This window comes from Ctenopharyngodon idella, chromosome 12, assembly GCF_019924925.1.
Source record: "Ctenopharyngodon idella isolate HZGC_01 chromosome 12, HZGC01, whole genome shotgun sequence".
NCBI lineage: Eukaryota > Metazoa > Chordata > Actinopteri > Cypriniformes > Xenocyprididae > Ctenopharyngodon > Ctenopharyngodon idella.
In genome coordinates, this window is record NC_067231.1 from 12,941,493 (window position 1) to 12,957,680 (window position 16,188).

The window sequence follows — 16,188 nt, forward strand, 5'->3', positions numbered from 1 at the left end:
CTGAGGCAGAGGTAAGAAAAGTAATAAAGATAACTAAAAGAAATTATTGCAGACAATTCTGTGATGAAATTGGTGTAAATATAGATATAAGTGAAATCTGTGGAATATGAAGATGGGTGGGAAACAAATGTATAAAAGTATTCCAGTTTTAATAAAAGAGGGTAGATATATAATGACTAATGAAGAAAAGACAGAGGAATTAGTAAAGCTTTCGTTAAGGTTCATATAGTAATAAAGGGAGCAAATTTTGAAAGAGAATCATGAGTTGGTTCGAGAAGTGCCATCTGGATGCATATTGGATTTTACAATGCATGAACTGAAGCAGGTGTTACAAGGGGTGAAACATACATCTCCAGACGAAATATGTTATGAAATGATAAAACATCTTTCAGATGTATCTCTGAACATTATTTTAGAGTTTTTTAACAAGATATGGGAGTTGGGAAAACTCCTTACCTCTTGGAAACATGGAGTGATAATTCCAATTGCAAAGCCCGGAAAGGATCACTCAATAGCATCAAATTATAGACCAATTTCTGCAAAGTGATGGAGAGAATGATAATTACCCGATTAAATTCTGTAAGGAAAAATCTAACATGCTCATATCAGAGTGGCTTTATACAATAGATTCAATAATATGTGTAGAATCTGAAATTAGAAAGGCAATAGTGAATAAGGATGAGTTCTTTGATGTGGAAAAGACTTATGATGCTTTGGAATGAGGAACTTTTAATTAAATTAGACAAGATGGGAATAAAAGGAAAAATGTACAATTGGATTATGGATTATTTTTGCTTAATAGGAACATACAAGTAAGGATCAGAAGAATTTATTCTAGGATTTACTCTACAGTTAATGGGACCTCACAATGAAGTGTGTATAGCCCAGTTTTATTCAGTATAATGATAAATGACATATTTTCAATGATTGGACAAGGATTTGGTAAATCTTTAAATGCGGATGGTGGTGCCTTGTGGAAAAGGGGGAGAAATTTAGTATATGTGGAATGTAGTTAATGAAGTGGAAAAATGGGTAAATAAGTGGAATTTTAGACTGTCAGTAGAAAAAAGTGATATGTTTCTCAAAAAAGAAGAAATCATCAAATATTAAACTAAAGATTTATGGTCAAATATTAGAGCAGGTAACAGAAATTAGGTTCCTTGGAGCATGGATGGACTCAAAACTAACTTTTGCCTCACATATAAAGAAAGTAACAGATAAATGTAAAAAGGAATAAATATTTTAAGATGCTTGGCAGGGGTAGATTCGGGTGCAACCCGGCAGGCATTGAAAAGAGTATATTGTGCAATGATTAGACCTATGATTGATTATGGCAGCATAGTATATAGTTCGGCATCAGTATCTCTGTTAAAAAAAAAAAAAAAAAAGTGGAACATCGCTCCATCCCGGTAGGTGGCGGAAATACACCTTAATCTGGTGTGCCAACCGCCATTAAACAAAAGAAGAAGAAGGCAGAAGGCTACGACGACGAAGAAGGTGGAGGAATAATAGTCTAATATGTGGTAAAAAAAGAAAAAAAAAGTCTGATTTCTGGAAGCAAATGAATCATTTGATTAAAAGGAAGCTGCATTTTTTAAACAATATTTCCAAGACCCTATAATAAAGACGCTTCTGGTAAGTGATCTGTTTGAGATACTGGAAGGTCACAAGATCCTCATTTCAGTAGCATCAGCTCTTAAGTGAAAATGGAAGCAAATTGTGCTGACACATTATCTGATTATTATAACAATTGAGCTTTGACTGAAATTTGCCGTCTGTACTGTGTATCTATTTTAGTTTAATAAATGCTCTGGACAGAACTTAGTGCCATTTCAAAACATAACGTCTTTTTAATAGTGGAGCGGTAATTAAGCGCAATAGTGTGCCATGGTGTGAACACTTTATTGAATGCTTTGAACATGGAGATGAAATTGTTGCCTCTGTCATCACATAGGGTCTGTCCTTATACCGTCACTTTGCTGTCTTTGCACTTGGCCACTTGTCTACTTAAAAGATGTTTTCCTGTATTTGTCCCAAGTGTTCGAGAGGGCGTGAAGATCCCTCGTGTGTGTAGAACTTTTTTGAAAAATGCAAGTAGCTTTTTTACTGTGCTTTATTTACACATTTTTTCTATACTTTGCACTTTAAAAAGTCCCTATGTAACAGAAGACTTATTAATTGAAGTGTTTCTAATAGATAAAAAGCCGTTTTGCACCAATACAATGTGCAACTACGCTTTACTACAAAATTATATGTAATATGTAATTAATTTAACTTACACTGAAAAGTCTTTTCTTGACATCTCACAATTTCGGGCCACGTGAGTTCCTAAACACAATGCATGATGGGATACGCCTAGCCTTAAATACTGCTGTGATGAAGTATTAGAGATATTGTGGATTTAAGGTCACTGAGCTTTGGCATTTTTCAGGCCTGGCTGGGACAGTCTTACTACCTGTCTTGTACTCTCAAGTAGCCAAGACTGCGTTTATGAGTACTGGGACAGGCCCATACTCTCATCTGAACAGCTTCATTTATTGTAGATGATTTTATGGAAGTTCATAAGTAAAAAGTAAAATAAATCAGTTCTTAGAACCCACTAGATTTTTAATAATACTATTTGTATTGTTTATTTTGCAGGTAAATGTGAGAAGATGGTATTAAAAGAGATTCCAACAGACAATATCACTCGCCCTTTGGGCAGGAATGAGGTCATAGGTTTACTCTTCCGCCTCACAATATTTGGTGCTGTCACTTATTTTACAATAAAGTGGATGGTTGATGCGATTGATCCAACAAGAAAACAGAAAGTTGAGGCACAAAAACAGGTATGCAGTTCAATTTCAGGGAAATATAATTTTTTGGAAATATCAGGGAGTTCTTGTGATTTCCAAGCATGGAAAAGCAATGTAATATAACTGTTAGGTGAGGGTCCAAGACTCCAAATATTATGGCTAGTTTCTTAATGGAGGGTTTGATGAATTCTGTCAGTTTGTATAAGTACAAAATTTCTTCTGTGTTAAATACAAATATTTGTTGTCCTGCTCAGCTCTGAAATGTTCCATTATATAGAAATTGTGCTTTATGGATACAATATCTATAAAATTTGAAAAGTTGTGGGATCCTCAAATCAAATGTAGCCCCTTTTTATTTAATTCTTTTCCTTATCATACAGAGTCAGATCTCCTTTTCATGTAGACAGAACATTCTAAAGTCATTATATTGTAATTCATTCCATTATTTGCCACAGGTATATACATACTTAATGGATTATGTTGCAAGTTTTAAGTACAACTTTTGACAAACCTCAGCATCACCAAAGGCTGGAGTTTAATAATGTGAAGTTTTGTTGCTCCCTGACAGGCAGAGAAACTTATGCGGCAGATTGGAGTGCAGAATGTGAAGCTTTCTGAATATGAGATGAGTATAGCAGCTCATCTTGTGGATCCGTTGACTATGCAGGTGAGGAATGATGTCACCGTCTGACTTTATTTACCAGTAGTTCATTTTCTCTATCACAGTCTAGTTTTGTATTTTAAGAGAATGCAAGTTACACAAATCATTTATGTGTGTCCACAGATTACATGGCATGACATTGCAGGTCTGGATGAAGTCATAACTGAGCTGAAAGACACTGTTATACTTCCGATCCAGAAGAGGCATCTGTTTGAAGGATCTAGGCTTCTTCAGCCACCCAAAGGTAGGCACTAGGATGGAAATATTTCACTCAACTCAAAACTCAACTCCACACTTTATTCTGAGGTGGTTTGCTTGTCATCTTCTCAGGTGTGTTGCTGTATGGGCCTCCAGGCTGTGGGAAAACTCTTATCGCTAAAGCTACCGCCAAAGAGGCTGGATTCCGCTTCATCAACCTGCAGCCTTCCACTCTCACTGACAAATGGTACGGAGAGTCCCAGAAACTAGCCGCAGCCGTGTTTTCTCTGGCAATCAAACTACAGCCCTCTGTTATCTTCATTGATGAGATTGGTAAATACTTCTGTTGATTTTTATGCTTTGCATTTCCTTCACCCACCCCTAATATAGACATCTCAGTAGTAAATAATTTTACGCTTTGCTTTTAAAGCTACAGCAGTTTAGCTTCATAGCACATTTATGGATCACTATAAATCTACTTTTGAACTTGGTTCCTTTTGCTCCGTTACAATCACATAATATGGTGGAAGATTCTGTATATTTGTCATTTTTTTTTAAATTAACGTCTATTCATCGTCATGTTTTAGATTCCTTTTTGAGGAATCGCTCAAGTTCAGATCATGAGGCCACTGCCATGATGAAGGCTCAGTTCATGAGCTTATGGGACGGGCTGGAAACTGACTTCAACTGCCAGGTACAATTCCGCATCTGTGTTCAATTCTTGTGAGGTTTACTGGTTTGATCAGTGACCCAAGATCCAAGTCATTTTGCTTTTCCCACTGACGTGTTGTGATTGTGTTCTCAAAGGTCATAATAATGGGAGCCACAAATCGGCCACAAGATCTTGATTCTGCTATACTCCGAAGGATGCCTACAAGATTTCACATCAATCAGCCGGTAAGTCCACTGATTTTAGCTCAAAATATCTTTGATGGTTTAAATGAAATGTTCAGTTTTACTGTTGAATCAATAAACTCTGTAGTGATTCTTATAAATAATCATTTGTCATGTGTGTATTTAGAATATCAAGCAGAGGAAAGACATATTGAAACTGATCCTGGAAAATGAAAATGTAAGTATTTAGTTAATTGGATTGTTGTTGCTATTGAAAGTTGCAAATGCTGAAAGAGTATTTTTTCATTTTCTGAAGGTGGAATCTGCTGTGGACTTTGGTGAAATTGCAAAACAGACTGATGGCTTCTCAGGAAGTGACCTCAGAGAGATGTGCCGAGATGCTGCTCTGCTTTGTGTGCGTGACTTTGTGCACCAAGAAAGGTAAACACTTATCAAAGGTCTTCAGGCATTGTCTACACCAATATGTTTTTGTTTGAAAACGCATCTTTTTGTTGTGGCCTTCCGTCCACACTGAAACTGTTTTTTGTCAACAAAAACTGGGCTTTTTGAAAATGCTTGCCCAAGTGGGTAGCCATACATGGAGACCATACATGGAATGGCAATTTTGAGTATGACCTGGACACAACAGTGAGTGGTGGGATATTTTGCTAATAAAATGATTGTGCCAGAAGAATAACGTGAGAACTCTACTATAGCCGCGTTTCCATTACAGATTTGCGCAAAACTTTTGCGGTATTTTCTAAATAACGATAAAAAACTATTGCAAAATGACGCCGTTTCCATTAATGTTTTGATGTTTTGCGACTAAAACGTCTTTTTTTTTCCCCCTCTCATGATAAGTCATTCCAAAAATCATGGCAACAGATGTTTGTAAGTTTACATATATCCCAGCCACTGCACTAGACATTATTTTTAATCAAAGGAGACATAGGCATGTTATCCAAGCATTTATGGCAAGGAAAGCCCCTAATACTTGGGAGCAGCCATGTATGAGGTGTTTCTGGGTGTTTCTCCCTCCTATCTGCTTCAAGGTCTTGATAAATTCAAATTGTGGCATTTCTTTGTTGTTTAGAATCCAGTAGTCCTGTAATACTTTTGTCTTTTATGAGTTTAATCTTTTATGAATTTAAACTCTCGTCTTTAGTCCAAACATACTGCACCCTCTTAAAAGAATGATTGACTTTTACATACAGCAGGTGACCTGTAAATGCGAAAAAACTGTTTCCATTGCAGTTTTGCGAAATATTCCTTTTTCAAATTGCCTGAAAAACCACCTCATGCGAGCGTGTGAACTTTTTCGTGATATATAGGAGTTTTTGTGAAATTGATGTGTTTGAGCGTATTTTCAATTCGCAATTTTAATTTGCGCAGTTTAAAGGGTAATGGAAACGCGGCTTATGTCTGCTCGCTCAGCATCATCTCCTGAGCTTTTCTTATGTTTTACGCATGTGCAGTAAGGTGATGTGTTTTCAAATGTTTCAGTATGGGTGAGCAACTTTTGGAAAACGTTAATGTGGCCGGAGAACGTTTTGAAATGAACGTATCCGGATTAAAGGGTTAGTTCACCCAAAAAATTATCCCATAATTTACTCACCCTCAAGCCATCCTAGGTGTATATGACTTTCTTCTTTCAGCCAAACACAGTCGGAGTTATATTAAAAAAATATTCTGGCTCTTCCAAGCTTTATAATGGGAGTGAATAGTAACCAAGATTTTGAAGCCTAAAAAAGCGTATCCATCATTAAAGTAATCCATACGGCTCCAGGGGGTTAATAAAGGCCTTCTGAAGCGAAGTGATGCCTTTTTGTAATAAAAATAGCCATATTTATAACTTTATAAACTAGAATCATGCGAGTCGGTTCCAGCGAAAGAGTGAACTTTGACCTGACGCATGATGTACTGACAAACATGGAAGCGCAGCGGATAGAGCAAAACAAATCACTAGTCACGTATTAGAAGTCTAAAATGAGAATTTTTAAAGAGAAATGTCGGAGGAGCTTCAGTTTGTTGCCCAGCCCTATTTGTTTGAACCGTGAGAGGCGTCTACTCTTACCTAAGCTTACGGTACTCCTACGTCATACACCAGAACACAACAGGCTCTTTTTTTTTTTTTTCTTTTTCTTTATCTGAAGTTTGAGGCTTGTCACCTTTACATAATGTCTAGAGTAAATATTTTAAATTTGATACAGTGTGAAATTGATCTACGCTGCTAACTTGTAAATCTTGACATCCATCCCATGACAGTCCAGTGGAAGACTTCATCCGTCCCATCGGGCAGGAAGACTTGAAGAGGGCAATTGAGAAGATGAAGAAGTCTAAAACTGCAGGAGTGCAAGAGGCATTTATGCACGTACCACTGGACTGAATGTGATGCTGCTATTTTAAAAGAACAAGAAACTATATTTGGTCTGTTTTTCTTTTTTTTTGTGGCATATCATGTCATGTTTTGTAAAAGGGGGAACTCAGGATTTACAAATGGTGGAAGAGTTTTTTTTCTCTAATCTTTTTTTGCACTGTAATTTCCAAACTCTGTTTTTGCCACTCAAGCAATGAGCCTTATTCAAAAAAAAAAATGAGTGAAATCTGAGTAAACCATTCTCAAGTAAATAGTCACATTTGAGACAATGGGACAGTTTATGAAAGAATGAACGACTTACATAAAACTCATTCTGCTTGTGTTCCAAGAATGAGGTCCATTGTGTTTGTCTTTATAGGTTTGGTTTGGGTTGTGTTTGTTTAATAAAACCCCGTGAGATGTTTAAGAAGATGGGCAACATCTTCATAAACGTGTAGTTACTATTACCAGTTACGTATAAGGCAACTATTTTCCCCTGCAAGAATTATTTTTTACATCACCAACCATGTAACATTTCAGCTGATCTATAAGAATGAAGTGTGATCAGTAACACTTTTAACAACTTTCAACTGTTTTGCCCCAGTGAGTGAATGATTTGAACGATGAGTATAGATTTTTTGGCTTTTTACATTGAATAAAATGTTTTAAATGTTGAATTTAGCCTAGATTAGAGGGAGTGTAATGGCCTGTTGTATAAATATTTATTTGCGAAACATATACTTGCACAAAATATTTGGGGCCAGTGCCAAGCCACTGCTATGTATGTACTCATCAGTCAGGTGTTATTTCTGGGGTTTGAATGGGCAAAGGAGTATTGAATAAGTGGAAAGAAACAATATTCTTCTGAAGAGATGTTTATGGATTGATGCACCACTTTAGAATGCTGAAAGTTTTTTTCCGTTACTAGGTTTCTTAATCTGCAGTAGTCCATTGCTCTCTTCGGTTTAAATGTATTTATAAGTCAGAATATATTTAAAATGTTTTGTTTACACTGTACAAGAGTTAGATAACCATTGCATTCTCTTAATTAAGTTTATTGGAATTACTGCCCGATGCACATATCAAATATTGTAAGAAATGACAAAGTGTAAATCTCAAATTTGCACAAAAAGTAGAATGAAGTACATACATTTCCTGTGAGAGAATAAATATGTTTAGGTTAGTCCAATAAGAAAATGGCAAGACAATAAATATGCTCTTGTTCCTTCACATTGGATTCCTCAAGAGTTTCATGTTTATGCACTCAGCACAAATCTTTCACATTCATACATCACTCTTTACAGTAACTCGTTCATTTGGGAATGTAACAGTAATGCCACATTTATATTAAGGCACATGGACGTACAATGACATGGAAATAAGCATGCAAGCAAGACAATACTGTGGTTATACTCTGCTGCCAGTACTGAATGTTTTTAAATTCTTATAAAGAATGTTATAGAATTATCTGCGTATACAATGAGAACAAGGCATTCTCCACTGGTGGAAATACTTCCAAGACAAGCACTTATCCGAATAAAACTCCAGTTGAGGTAGGCAAGATATTGGTCCTATTACTGTAAGACATACTTTGATCAGACTATAACTATATAACACATCTGAAACAGCAGTAGCTGTGAGATTTGATCCATCTATGCTTTTATACTGGGTGGAAACAATATATTTTAAAGTAATTTGCAGGGAATGAATATAGATAGCATTTATCTAAAGATGTGGTACATATGAGTCTAATAAAAAAAAAAAAAAAAAAATCTTACTACAATGTAGGATTGTAGTAAATAATGCATCTTTCTTATACCTTTACTGTATATCTGCATACCGTCCAGTGTCTTGTATTCACTGGTCCTTCTGCAGAGAACTATAGTATTCAGCTAGGACTTTCCACGCTTTGGGTGCCATGAAACCATCGGGGGGGTTCTCTCCGCTGCGGGCAAGGCTCCTCATTTTGGTTCCCGAGATGAACTCAAATTCACCATGTCTGAAAAGCAGAAATGCAGTTGACTTGAGTAAATACAGTAAATACAAATATACTGTATATACAAGTATTTACAAATGTCTATAAATATCGATAGTGTAGTGATTTTAATACTTATTCTGATTAACAATAATGCACAAATAAAGTTCAAAATGAATGAAATGGAGAGCAGTCAGAGACATGACAGAGGAATATTATTATTAATATTATTAAGTGTTATTTCACTCTAAATAAACACAAAGCTAAATGCGACATTCATTATAATGGGCTTATGTGACAATTGAGTAACACTTCATTTTAGTGTCTTTGTTAAATGTACTTGCTATAGTAATAATAGTATATTATGCATATTTACATGTAACTAGCCCTAAACCAAAACCTAATCCTAACCCTTACCCTATGGTAAGTACATGTTGTTAATTAATATTACTCAGTACTTAAATGTATAATTACACTGTAACAAGTACACCTTAAAATAAAGTAACCAATGATTGTTCTAGGTTTAATTTAAAGTTGTTATAATATTGATCATGTTCTGTAATTGTTGATAAAATAAAAACATTTTAATTAAAAATGATGGCTTTCAAATTCAATATATTTAAAGTTAAAAAGATGTGCATTAAACATTATGTAAAATATACTTCATCTTGATTCTACATTAATTTGGGGGTTCAATGTGTAAATATATTTATTATTGCAAATTTAAACAATTCACAGCCTTAATATATAATAACAAACATTTCAGTGCAGTTTAGAGGGCTGAAATTGAATATTTACGCACCTTTCCTTGTCATAGAAGTCCATGGCCTTCTTAACTCTGTTGTATGCAGCAACTCTGAAGGGAATAATCTCTAGAGAGGTGAGGCCTGGTGCCATGGTCAGCACTTTTCCACCATGTGTGGGCTCATACAGGTCCTTCTTTGTCTCCGGGTGGGGCATACCTGCCGGATCTCGTCCTACAATATAAAAGTTGGCCCCCGCGATCATCCTGGCCCGACAATGCCACTGTACCTATAAGGACGTTTAGAATTTTTGCCCTGTTCAGAATTGGTTTGACTCACAAATTCAATTATTTGTAATAAAAAAGGTCTTATTAAGCTGCCTCTTATTTGTTTCAGAGTAAAATGTTCAGCAAGAGTCTGACCTCTGTAGGCCCAGCATACATCATGGGTGAGGGGAAAATGGCCACAATGGTGTTTTCTGGATCCAGCACTCCTTCCTCTAGCACAGCAGCATGCTGTTTCATGCGCCAGTCCAGCGGTACGTCATCCTCTTTTGTCCAGCCACCCAGAGGGTGCAGAAGCAGCACAGGCTTCTTGTAGCCTCGCTCTAGCAGGCGACGCTTAGTGTCCTGCATCAGGAGCGCATGGCCGTTGTGCACAGGATTACGCAACTGGAATGCAAAAATGGCATCTGCCGGGAAAAGACACAATTGCAGTTAGTATTGTTGCACCAAAAAAAATCCTTATGGGAAGGATTTTTTTTTTTTTCTTAAAAAAAATTAATAATTCGAAATATTTTTCTTTGTATTATGTTGTAGTACTCCATGTTTCGCTTTTACCTGCTCTCATTTCTTTAAATTTCTGTCTTAGTTCCCGCGGAGTGAGACGGTACTGGTCAAGACCATCATTCCACCTAAGTCTCTCAAACACCTCCAGGTCTCCACCAGCCAGCCAATCACCACTCTCCATTACCATCTGTACAAAGCATAAAAGGTGTCATTACATTGTCTGATTGTATTAAGAAGTAGGCTATAACATAGAATCGTTATAAAAGCAATGACACAGAGATGTGCCTTCTCACCTTAATGTGTGGATGTTGTGGGCATGTTGTCCCCCACTGCCTTGCACATCTCTCTTCTTTACGATGCTCATAAAACTCAGGGTTGCGCATGATTGCCACTTTTTGACCTTTGAACTCCAGGGCAAAAGCAGTACAACCATCCAACCTCTCCTTGTCCTCCTTGGATACGGGCAGCACAATAGGAACAGACATGTTGATGATTCCACCTAAACACAAAAGATTACTAATATTACTATTTTTATTATGATTTTTATAAGAATAATAATATTATTATTATTTCATGTTATGTTGGATATTATTAACTAAATCTGCTAACTGAATACATGTAACTAGGTAAATGTAAAGTAAAGGTATTAAATATTACTGATTATAGCTATATTATTATTAAATTAATATTCAATTTTAAATACACTAACGTTCAAAAATGTGAGTTTGGAAAGATTTTTTTGTCGTCGTTTTTTTTTTTTGAAAGTTGTCTCTCATGGTCAATATATATATATATATATATATTAAAATGTAAAGCTGAAATTTCAGCAGTCATTACTCCAATTTCCAGTGTCAAATGATCCTTCAGAAATCATTTTAATATGCTGATTTGGTGCTCAAGAAACATTTCTTATTATTATCAATGTTTAAAAGTTGTGCTGCTTAAATTTTTATGCAAACCGTGAGATATTTTTCTCAGGATTCTTTGATGAACAAAGCATTTATTTGAAAAAGAAATCTTTTGTAATATTATAAATGTTTTTACTGTACTTTTGATAAATTTAATGAGTCCTTGGAAGTATTTCTTTCTTTCTTTCTTTCTTTCAATAATTCATACTGACTCCAAACTTTTGAATGGTAGTGTGTTTTTTATTGGCTTTCTGCCAATTGTAAAATACAGCAGAGACACTATAAAAATTATTATTATTGAGGGTGATGTCTCTATCAGTTTGAAAACGTCTTTACCATCAAGCAAAGTTCCAAAGTGCAAGACTTGCAGAAATTCTCTCTCTCTCATGAATCCCCTCAGTGGAGTCGCCCACCCCTCAGCCAGAACCTGCACCCACTGCAAATCCAGCTACAAGGCCAAAGAGAAACACAAACAGAACTTTCATTTTATTTCATGAAAAGAACGACAGTTTGCCACAAAATAACAACCATGACTTACGACATTTAACTTTTTTCTACAGTAATTCTTTCAGTTGCTGTTGCAGAATGTAAATTATGCAGTAGATTTCCATTTCCAAACACTAGGTTACAGTAAAAAGCTTTCAGTTAACTGAACTATGAGGAAATGCCTGTGGCGTAACATGCAGGGCAGTTGAATCCCACAGCAGTATAGCATGTGTGTGTTCACGAAGGGTTGCATTACCTCCGTGATGGTTACAGTAGGGAGTATTTTGGCATCACTCAGCACCATGTCCAGCTTGTTTTCAGGAACAAAGAGCTCATTCACTTCCTCTGTCACACCAGTGGGCACAATATCCTATGATAGTGAATCATCTGGTCAGTGACATTTCAACGTCGCTCAATGGAATACTGACAGTCTGTCAGATGGCACAAAGAAAGGGACATCTGACAAAACACATTATCTATTTGATGACCAGAAATGAAAGACTGACCCACCTGTTCCTTCAAGAGATCCACTAGCTGGTGAATGCAGTCATTGACAGTGAGCTCTCCAGTCTTCAACACGAGCTCGGGGGCTTCAGGTTTCTCGTAGTCAGAGTCTATTCCCGTAAATCCTACAAGAAAAAAATTTAGTTTAAATGTTTTATAGATACTCTCATTACTGGCAAATGATTGCTCCGAATTATTAAAGGGATAGTTCACCCAAAAAAGAAAATTCTGTCATCATTTACCCACCCTCAAGTTGTTCCAAACCTGTATGAATTTCTTTCTTCTGCTGAACACAAAAGAATATATTTTGAAGAATATGGGTAACCAAACAGTTGATGGGCCCCACTGACTTCCATAGTATGGGGGGGAAAGTCAATAGGGCCCAACTGTTTGGTTACCTACATTCTTCAAAATATCTTCTTTTGTATTCAGCAGAAGAAAGAAATTCATACAGGTTTGGAAAAACTTGAGGGTGAGTAATTGATGACAGAATTTTCATTTTTTGTGTAAAATATACTTTTAAGTCCAAAAAAAATGTTACAGTGTAATGTTTTCAATGTTAAAATATTCTCTTCTATCCAAGGTTAATATTTATTTTCCTGTAAAATCTTCAAAATACCTTTGATCTCTCCAGCACGGGCCTTTTTGTAAAGTCCTTTGACATCTCTGCTCTCACACACCTCCAGTGGGGCATTTACAAACACCTCAAAGAACGGCAGGCCTGCGTTCTCATGAATCTTCCTGGCATCGTTTCGATCCTGTTGCGACACACACAAAATCATCCTCTCAATCCATCATGTTTCCTTTTTCTTAAAAATAATGTCATAATTTAGAATCCTCTGATGTCACTAAATATCACCACACCTTTGTAAATGGAGAAATGAAACTAGTGATGCAAACCAGTCCGGCATCCGCAAACAGTTTGGCCACCTCAGCAATACGTCGGATGTTCTCTTCTCTGTCTGTGGCTGTGAAGCCTAAGTTCTTATTTAAGCCATGACGAATATTATCACCGTCGAGCGAGTAGCAAGGAATGGCATGGGAAACTAGATATTCCTCCAGAGCAAATCCAATTGTAGTTTTTCCAGCACCAGACAGCCCTGTAAGGAAAAAATATAGAACTAAGCTATTCTAAATTCACATAAATACACTTTTATTGTATGGAAAAAGATACAATATTTTATGTGAATAGTGACTAAGAATATCATTCAGCCTAACATCTCTGTTCCACAGAAGAAAGGAAGTCGTACAGGTCTGAACATGAGGGTGAGTAAGTGATGAATTTTTTGAACTATCCTTTTAATTTGATCTATTTAATTTTCTCCTGAAAGTTTCACAGGAGAATTTCCCACCTGTCAGCCAAACAGTACATCCACGAAATCCAGCTCTGGTCCCAACCACCTGGCCACGCTTGCTTCTACTCACATGGTGAGCCTGGTACACAACATTGGTTGCTCTCTGAATGTCCTATATACAAAACGAAAAGTGGATATACATGATGTGAAATGTAAGCTTGAGAACAATTTGCAAATCTGAGCCTAAAGCATTATTTCCATCTTTACCGATACCACTCTATAGGGACAATGGGTAAGATTTACAAAAGTGTTCATAGGGATAGTACACCCAAAATGATATCCTGAAAAATGTATCAATGTTTTTTGTTCAAACAATGGAAGTCAATGTTCACCTAAACTGTTTGGTTAACAACATTCTTCAAACTATTCTTGTTCCACAGAAGAAAGACATACCAGTTATACAGGTATGGAACAACATGAGGATTAGTAAAAAAAAAAAAAATAAAAAAAAAATGTTCATTTTTGAATGAACTGTCCCTTTAATTTTAACTTCATGAAAAATATAGCTTCCCAGAGTCATTTGACTGATAAGTAAGAATGGCATGTTACAAAAAAAAACACAAATACACATCTTTTTCTTTGGAAAAGTTTAATTTGCACAATTGTGTTCTTGTGGATTATATTTCTGTGTATCGGATTCCATCATCAGGATTGAGGAGGGAGCGCCCTCAGAAAGAGAAATGAAGAAACAAAAAAGGCCATTCACGCAGGACCATGGAGAGGTGGCCAGTTGGATCAGAGCCATCTCGCTCTCTCGCTCTCCACCCAGCCTCCTGGATACACAGGAAATCCCAGCTTGATGCAAGTAACCCTGGGGTTTGTTAATTCCCATTGGTACACAGTGTCCCTTTCACTGAGGATATGCAAAATCTGGTTTCATAAGGAACCGAGTTACAAATAACATTAAAGGGATACCTCACCCAAAAATGAAAATTCTGTCATCATTTACTTACCCTCAAGTTGTTCCAAACCTGTATGAGTTTCTTTCTTTTGCTGAACACAAAAGAAGTTATTTTGAAAAATTGTTGGTAACCAGACAGTTGATGTAGCCAATGACTTCCATAGTATTTTTTTTTTTCTTCTTACTTTGGAAGTCAGTAGCTACCGTCAACTGCCGACTGAGTTTCTTTTTTCCATGAACTTCAGAAACTCATACAGGTTTAGAACAACATAAGGGTGAGTAAATGACAGAATTTTCTTTTCTTTTTTTTTCATCTTACATGGGATTTGTGTGGTTATATATCAGATACACAGTCATCACAAACACTTTATGCAGCATTGTGGCATGCAAATTACAGTTCTGGCATGCAAAATAGAGACAGTTATTCTAGTATAAAAATACAGGAGTTTAATTTATACTAAAGAAAACTCCTAAACACAACATCAGCCATACAAAAGAATTTAAGTCATATGCCAAATCTAGACAAGGTGATGCAAAAGATAAACCTGAATCACAACATCCTGCCACATCATCACATATTTACATTTTCAATATCCGTTCAGCTGAAAGTAAACACTTGTGTTATTTTAAGTGGCTGTCACTCCATATTTATCCAGTAGTTCCCCAAGTTACACACGGATCAGTTAACTCGAACAACTCTTTGTGTAAATGTAAAGCCTTTCAAAATAAAGTTTTTTAATGAGAAATACATGCTCTTAAACCATTACTATTAACACAAAATACGTATATGTTGTAAAGTCTGTTGAAATTTCATATTTCGTATCGATGCAACTTTTAAAAGTTTAGCGAGAAAGAAACAAAAGAAAAGGCTGAACTTCAGCAAACGTAGCCTACCGTTCTCTGTTTTTTCAAACCAGACATGATGTCACAACGCGAACACGCTGGTCGAAGCTTTCTAAAGATGTGACCCGACTAACACGGAGTAAAATAAAGACAAGTTAGTGGAAGTCAGGATAAACTGGACACGTAGCACTCAGCGCTCTTCCTGAAATCCTCCCACCCTCAGATCAGCGTGCGCTGCTCACGTCACCATCACCACTACACACTGACACCACTGATTCTCAGTTACTATTACTCTACAACATCTCTCTCACAGCACACGGAATAATACAACACAGATACATTAAGACACAAACATGAAGAAGAAAAAAACATTATTAAATGATTATTGCTGCTCTGATCTGGGGTTAACAACTTCGATCTCACTGGAACCACTAAAAAGACATTTCTTTTACATATCAGCCCAGCCGACCCTCTTCATGGACCCTCAGCATGATGAAATAGAAAAAAGAAATGAAAAAGAAAAAATGCAGGGAAAAAAAAGAGAGAGAAAAAAAAAACTTTGAAAATACAGTATTACAAAGTTCAATAATTCACTAAGAGTTCACTAATGCAAATACATATTTGTAATTTAATACTAAGTTATTAATTACAAATTATATTATCAGTATAATAATTTGAGTGGAAAGTTGAAATATCAACATTTTTCAGAATGTCTCAGTATTTGGTGTGTACAGCACTATAGAGCAGCATGAGCTCCACAAGTTTGTGTAATGATAATCATGTTAAACATCTATCTATCTATTTCAGTTTTAGCCGTTTGTTTTAAATCCTAGAGCCCAGT

The 16,188-nt window shown here is 36.2% G+C and overlaps 2 protein-coding genes across 4 annotated transcripts; one reads left to right on the forward strand and one right to left on the reverse strand.

Annotated features, from left to right (window-relative positions):
* Positions 1–1,396: 1,396 nt before the first annotated feature.
* atad1b (ATPase family AAA domain containing 1b) lies at positions 1,397–8,074 on the forward strand. Of its 3 annotated transcripts, XM_051914021.1 has the most exons (11): positions 1,444–1,635; positions 2,039–2,090; positions 2,641–2,828; positions 3,364–3,462; positions 3,580–3,700; positions 3,787–3,987; positions 4,242–4,348; positions 4,462–4,551; positions 4,676–4,726; positions 4,805–4,929; positions 6,754–8,074. In XM_051914021.1, exons 3-11 carry the CDS (start codon positions 2,655–2,657, stop codon positions 6,872–6,874), a joined length of 1,089 nt encoding a protein of 362 aa, XP_051769981.1. In that variant the 5' UTR covers positions 1,444–1,635; positions 2,039–2,090; positions 2,641–2,654; the 3' UTR covers positions 6,875–8,074. The 3 variants fall into 3 exon arrangements, with proteins under 3 accessions (XP_051769982.1, XP_051769979.1, XP_051769981.1); XM_051914022.1 differs by lacking the exon at positions 2,039–2,090 and having other exon boundaries at positions 1,397–1,497; XM_051914019.1 differs by lacking the exon at positions 2,039–2,090 and having other exon boundaries at positions 1,439–1,635.
* On the reverse strand, positions 7,884–15,770 carry papss2b (3'-phosphoadenosine 5'-phosphosulfate synthase 2b). Its single transcript, XM_051914001.1, has 12 exons — positions 15,399–15,770; positions 13,601–13,715; positions 13,113–13,348; positions 12,868–13,006; positions 12,255–12,373; positions 12,001–12,114; positions 11,595–11,706; positions 10,644–10,849; positions 10,402–10,537; positions 9,985–10,253; positions 9,622–9,851; positions 7,884–8,843 (listed from the first exon to the last, which is right to left on the reverse strand). The coding sequence occupies exons 1-12, from the start codon at positions 15,423–15,425 to the stop codon at positions 8,702–8,704; spliced, it is 1,845 nt and encodes a 614-aa protein (XP_051769961.1). The 5' UTR covers positions 15,426–15,770; the 3' UTR covers positions 7,884–8,701.
* Between the last annotated feature and the right edge of the window lie 418 nt (positions 15,771–16,188).

Coding starts and splice junctions, on each gene's coding strand:
- atad1b (XM_051914022.1), top strand. CDS start 2,655: ATGGTATTAAAAGAGATTCCAACAGACAATATCACTCGCCCTTTGGGC. Junction 3,988..4,241: donor TATCTTCATTGATGAGATTG/GTAAATACTTCT, acceptor GTCATGTTTTAG/ATTCCTTTTTGAGGAATCGC. Junction 4,727..4,804: donor TGATCCTGGAAAATGAAAAT/GTAAGTATTTAG, acceptor CATTTTCTGAAG/GTGGAATCTGCTGTGGACTT.
- papss2b (XM_051914001.1), bottom strand. CDS start 15,425: ATGTCTGGTTTGAAAAAACAGAGAACG. Junction 12,115..12,254: donor TGGATCTCTTGAAGGAACAG/GTGGGTCAGTCT, acceptor TCACTATCATAG/GATATTGTGCCCACTGGTGT. Junction 11,707..12,000: donor CTACTGTAACCATCACGGAG/GTAATGCAACCC, acceptor TTGGCCTTGTAG/CTGGATTTGCAGTGGGTGCA.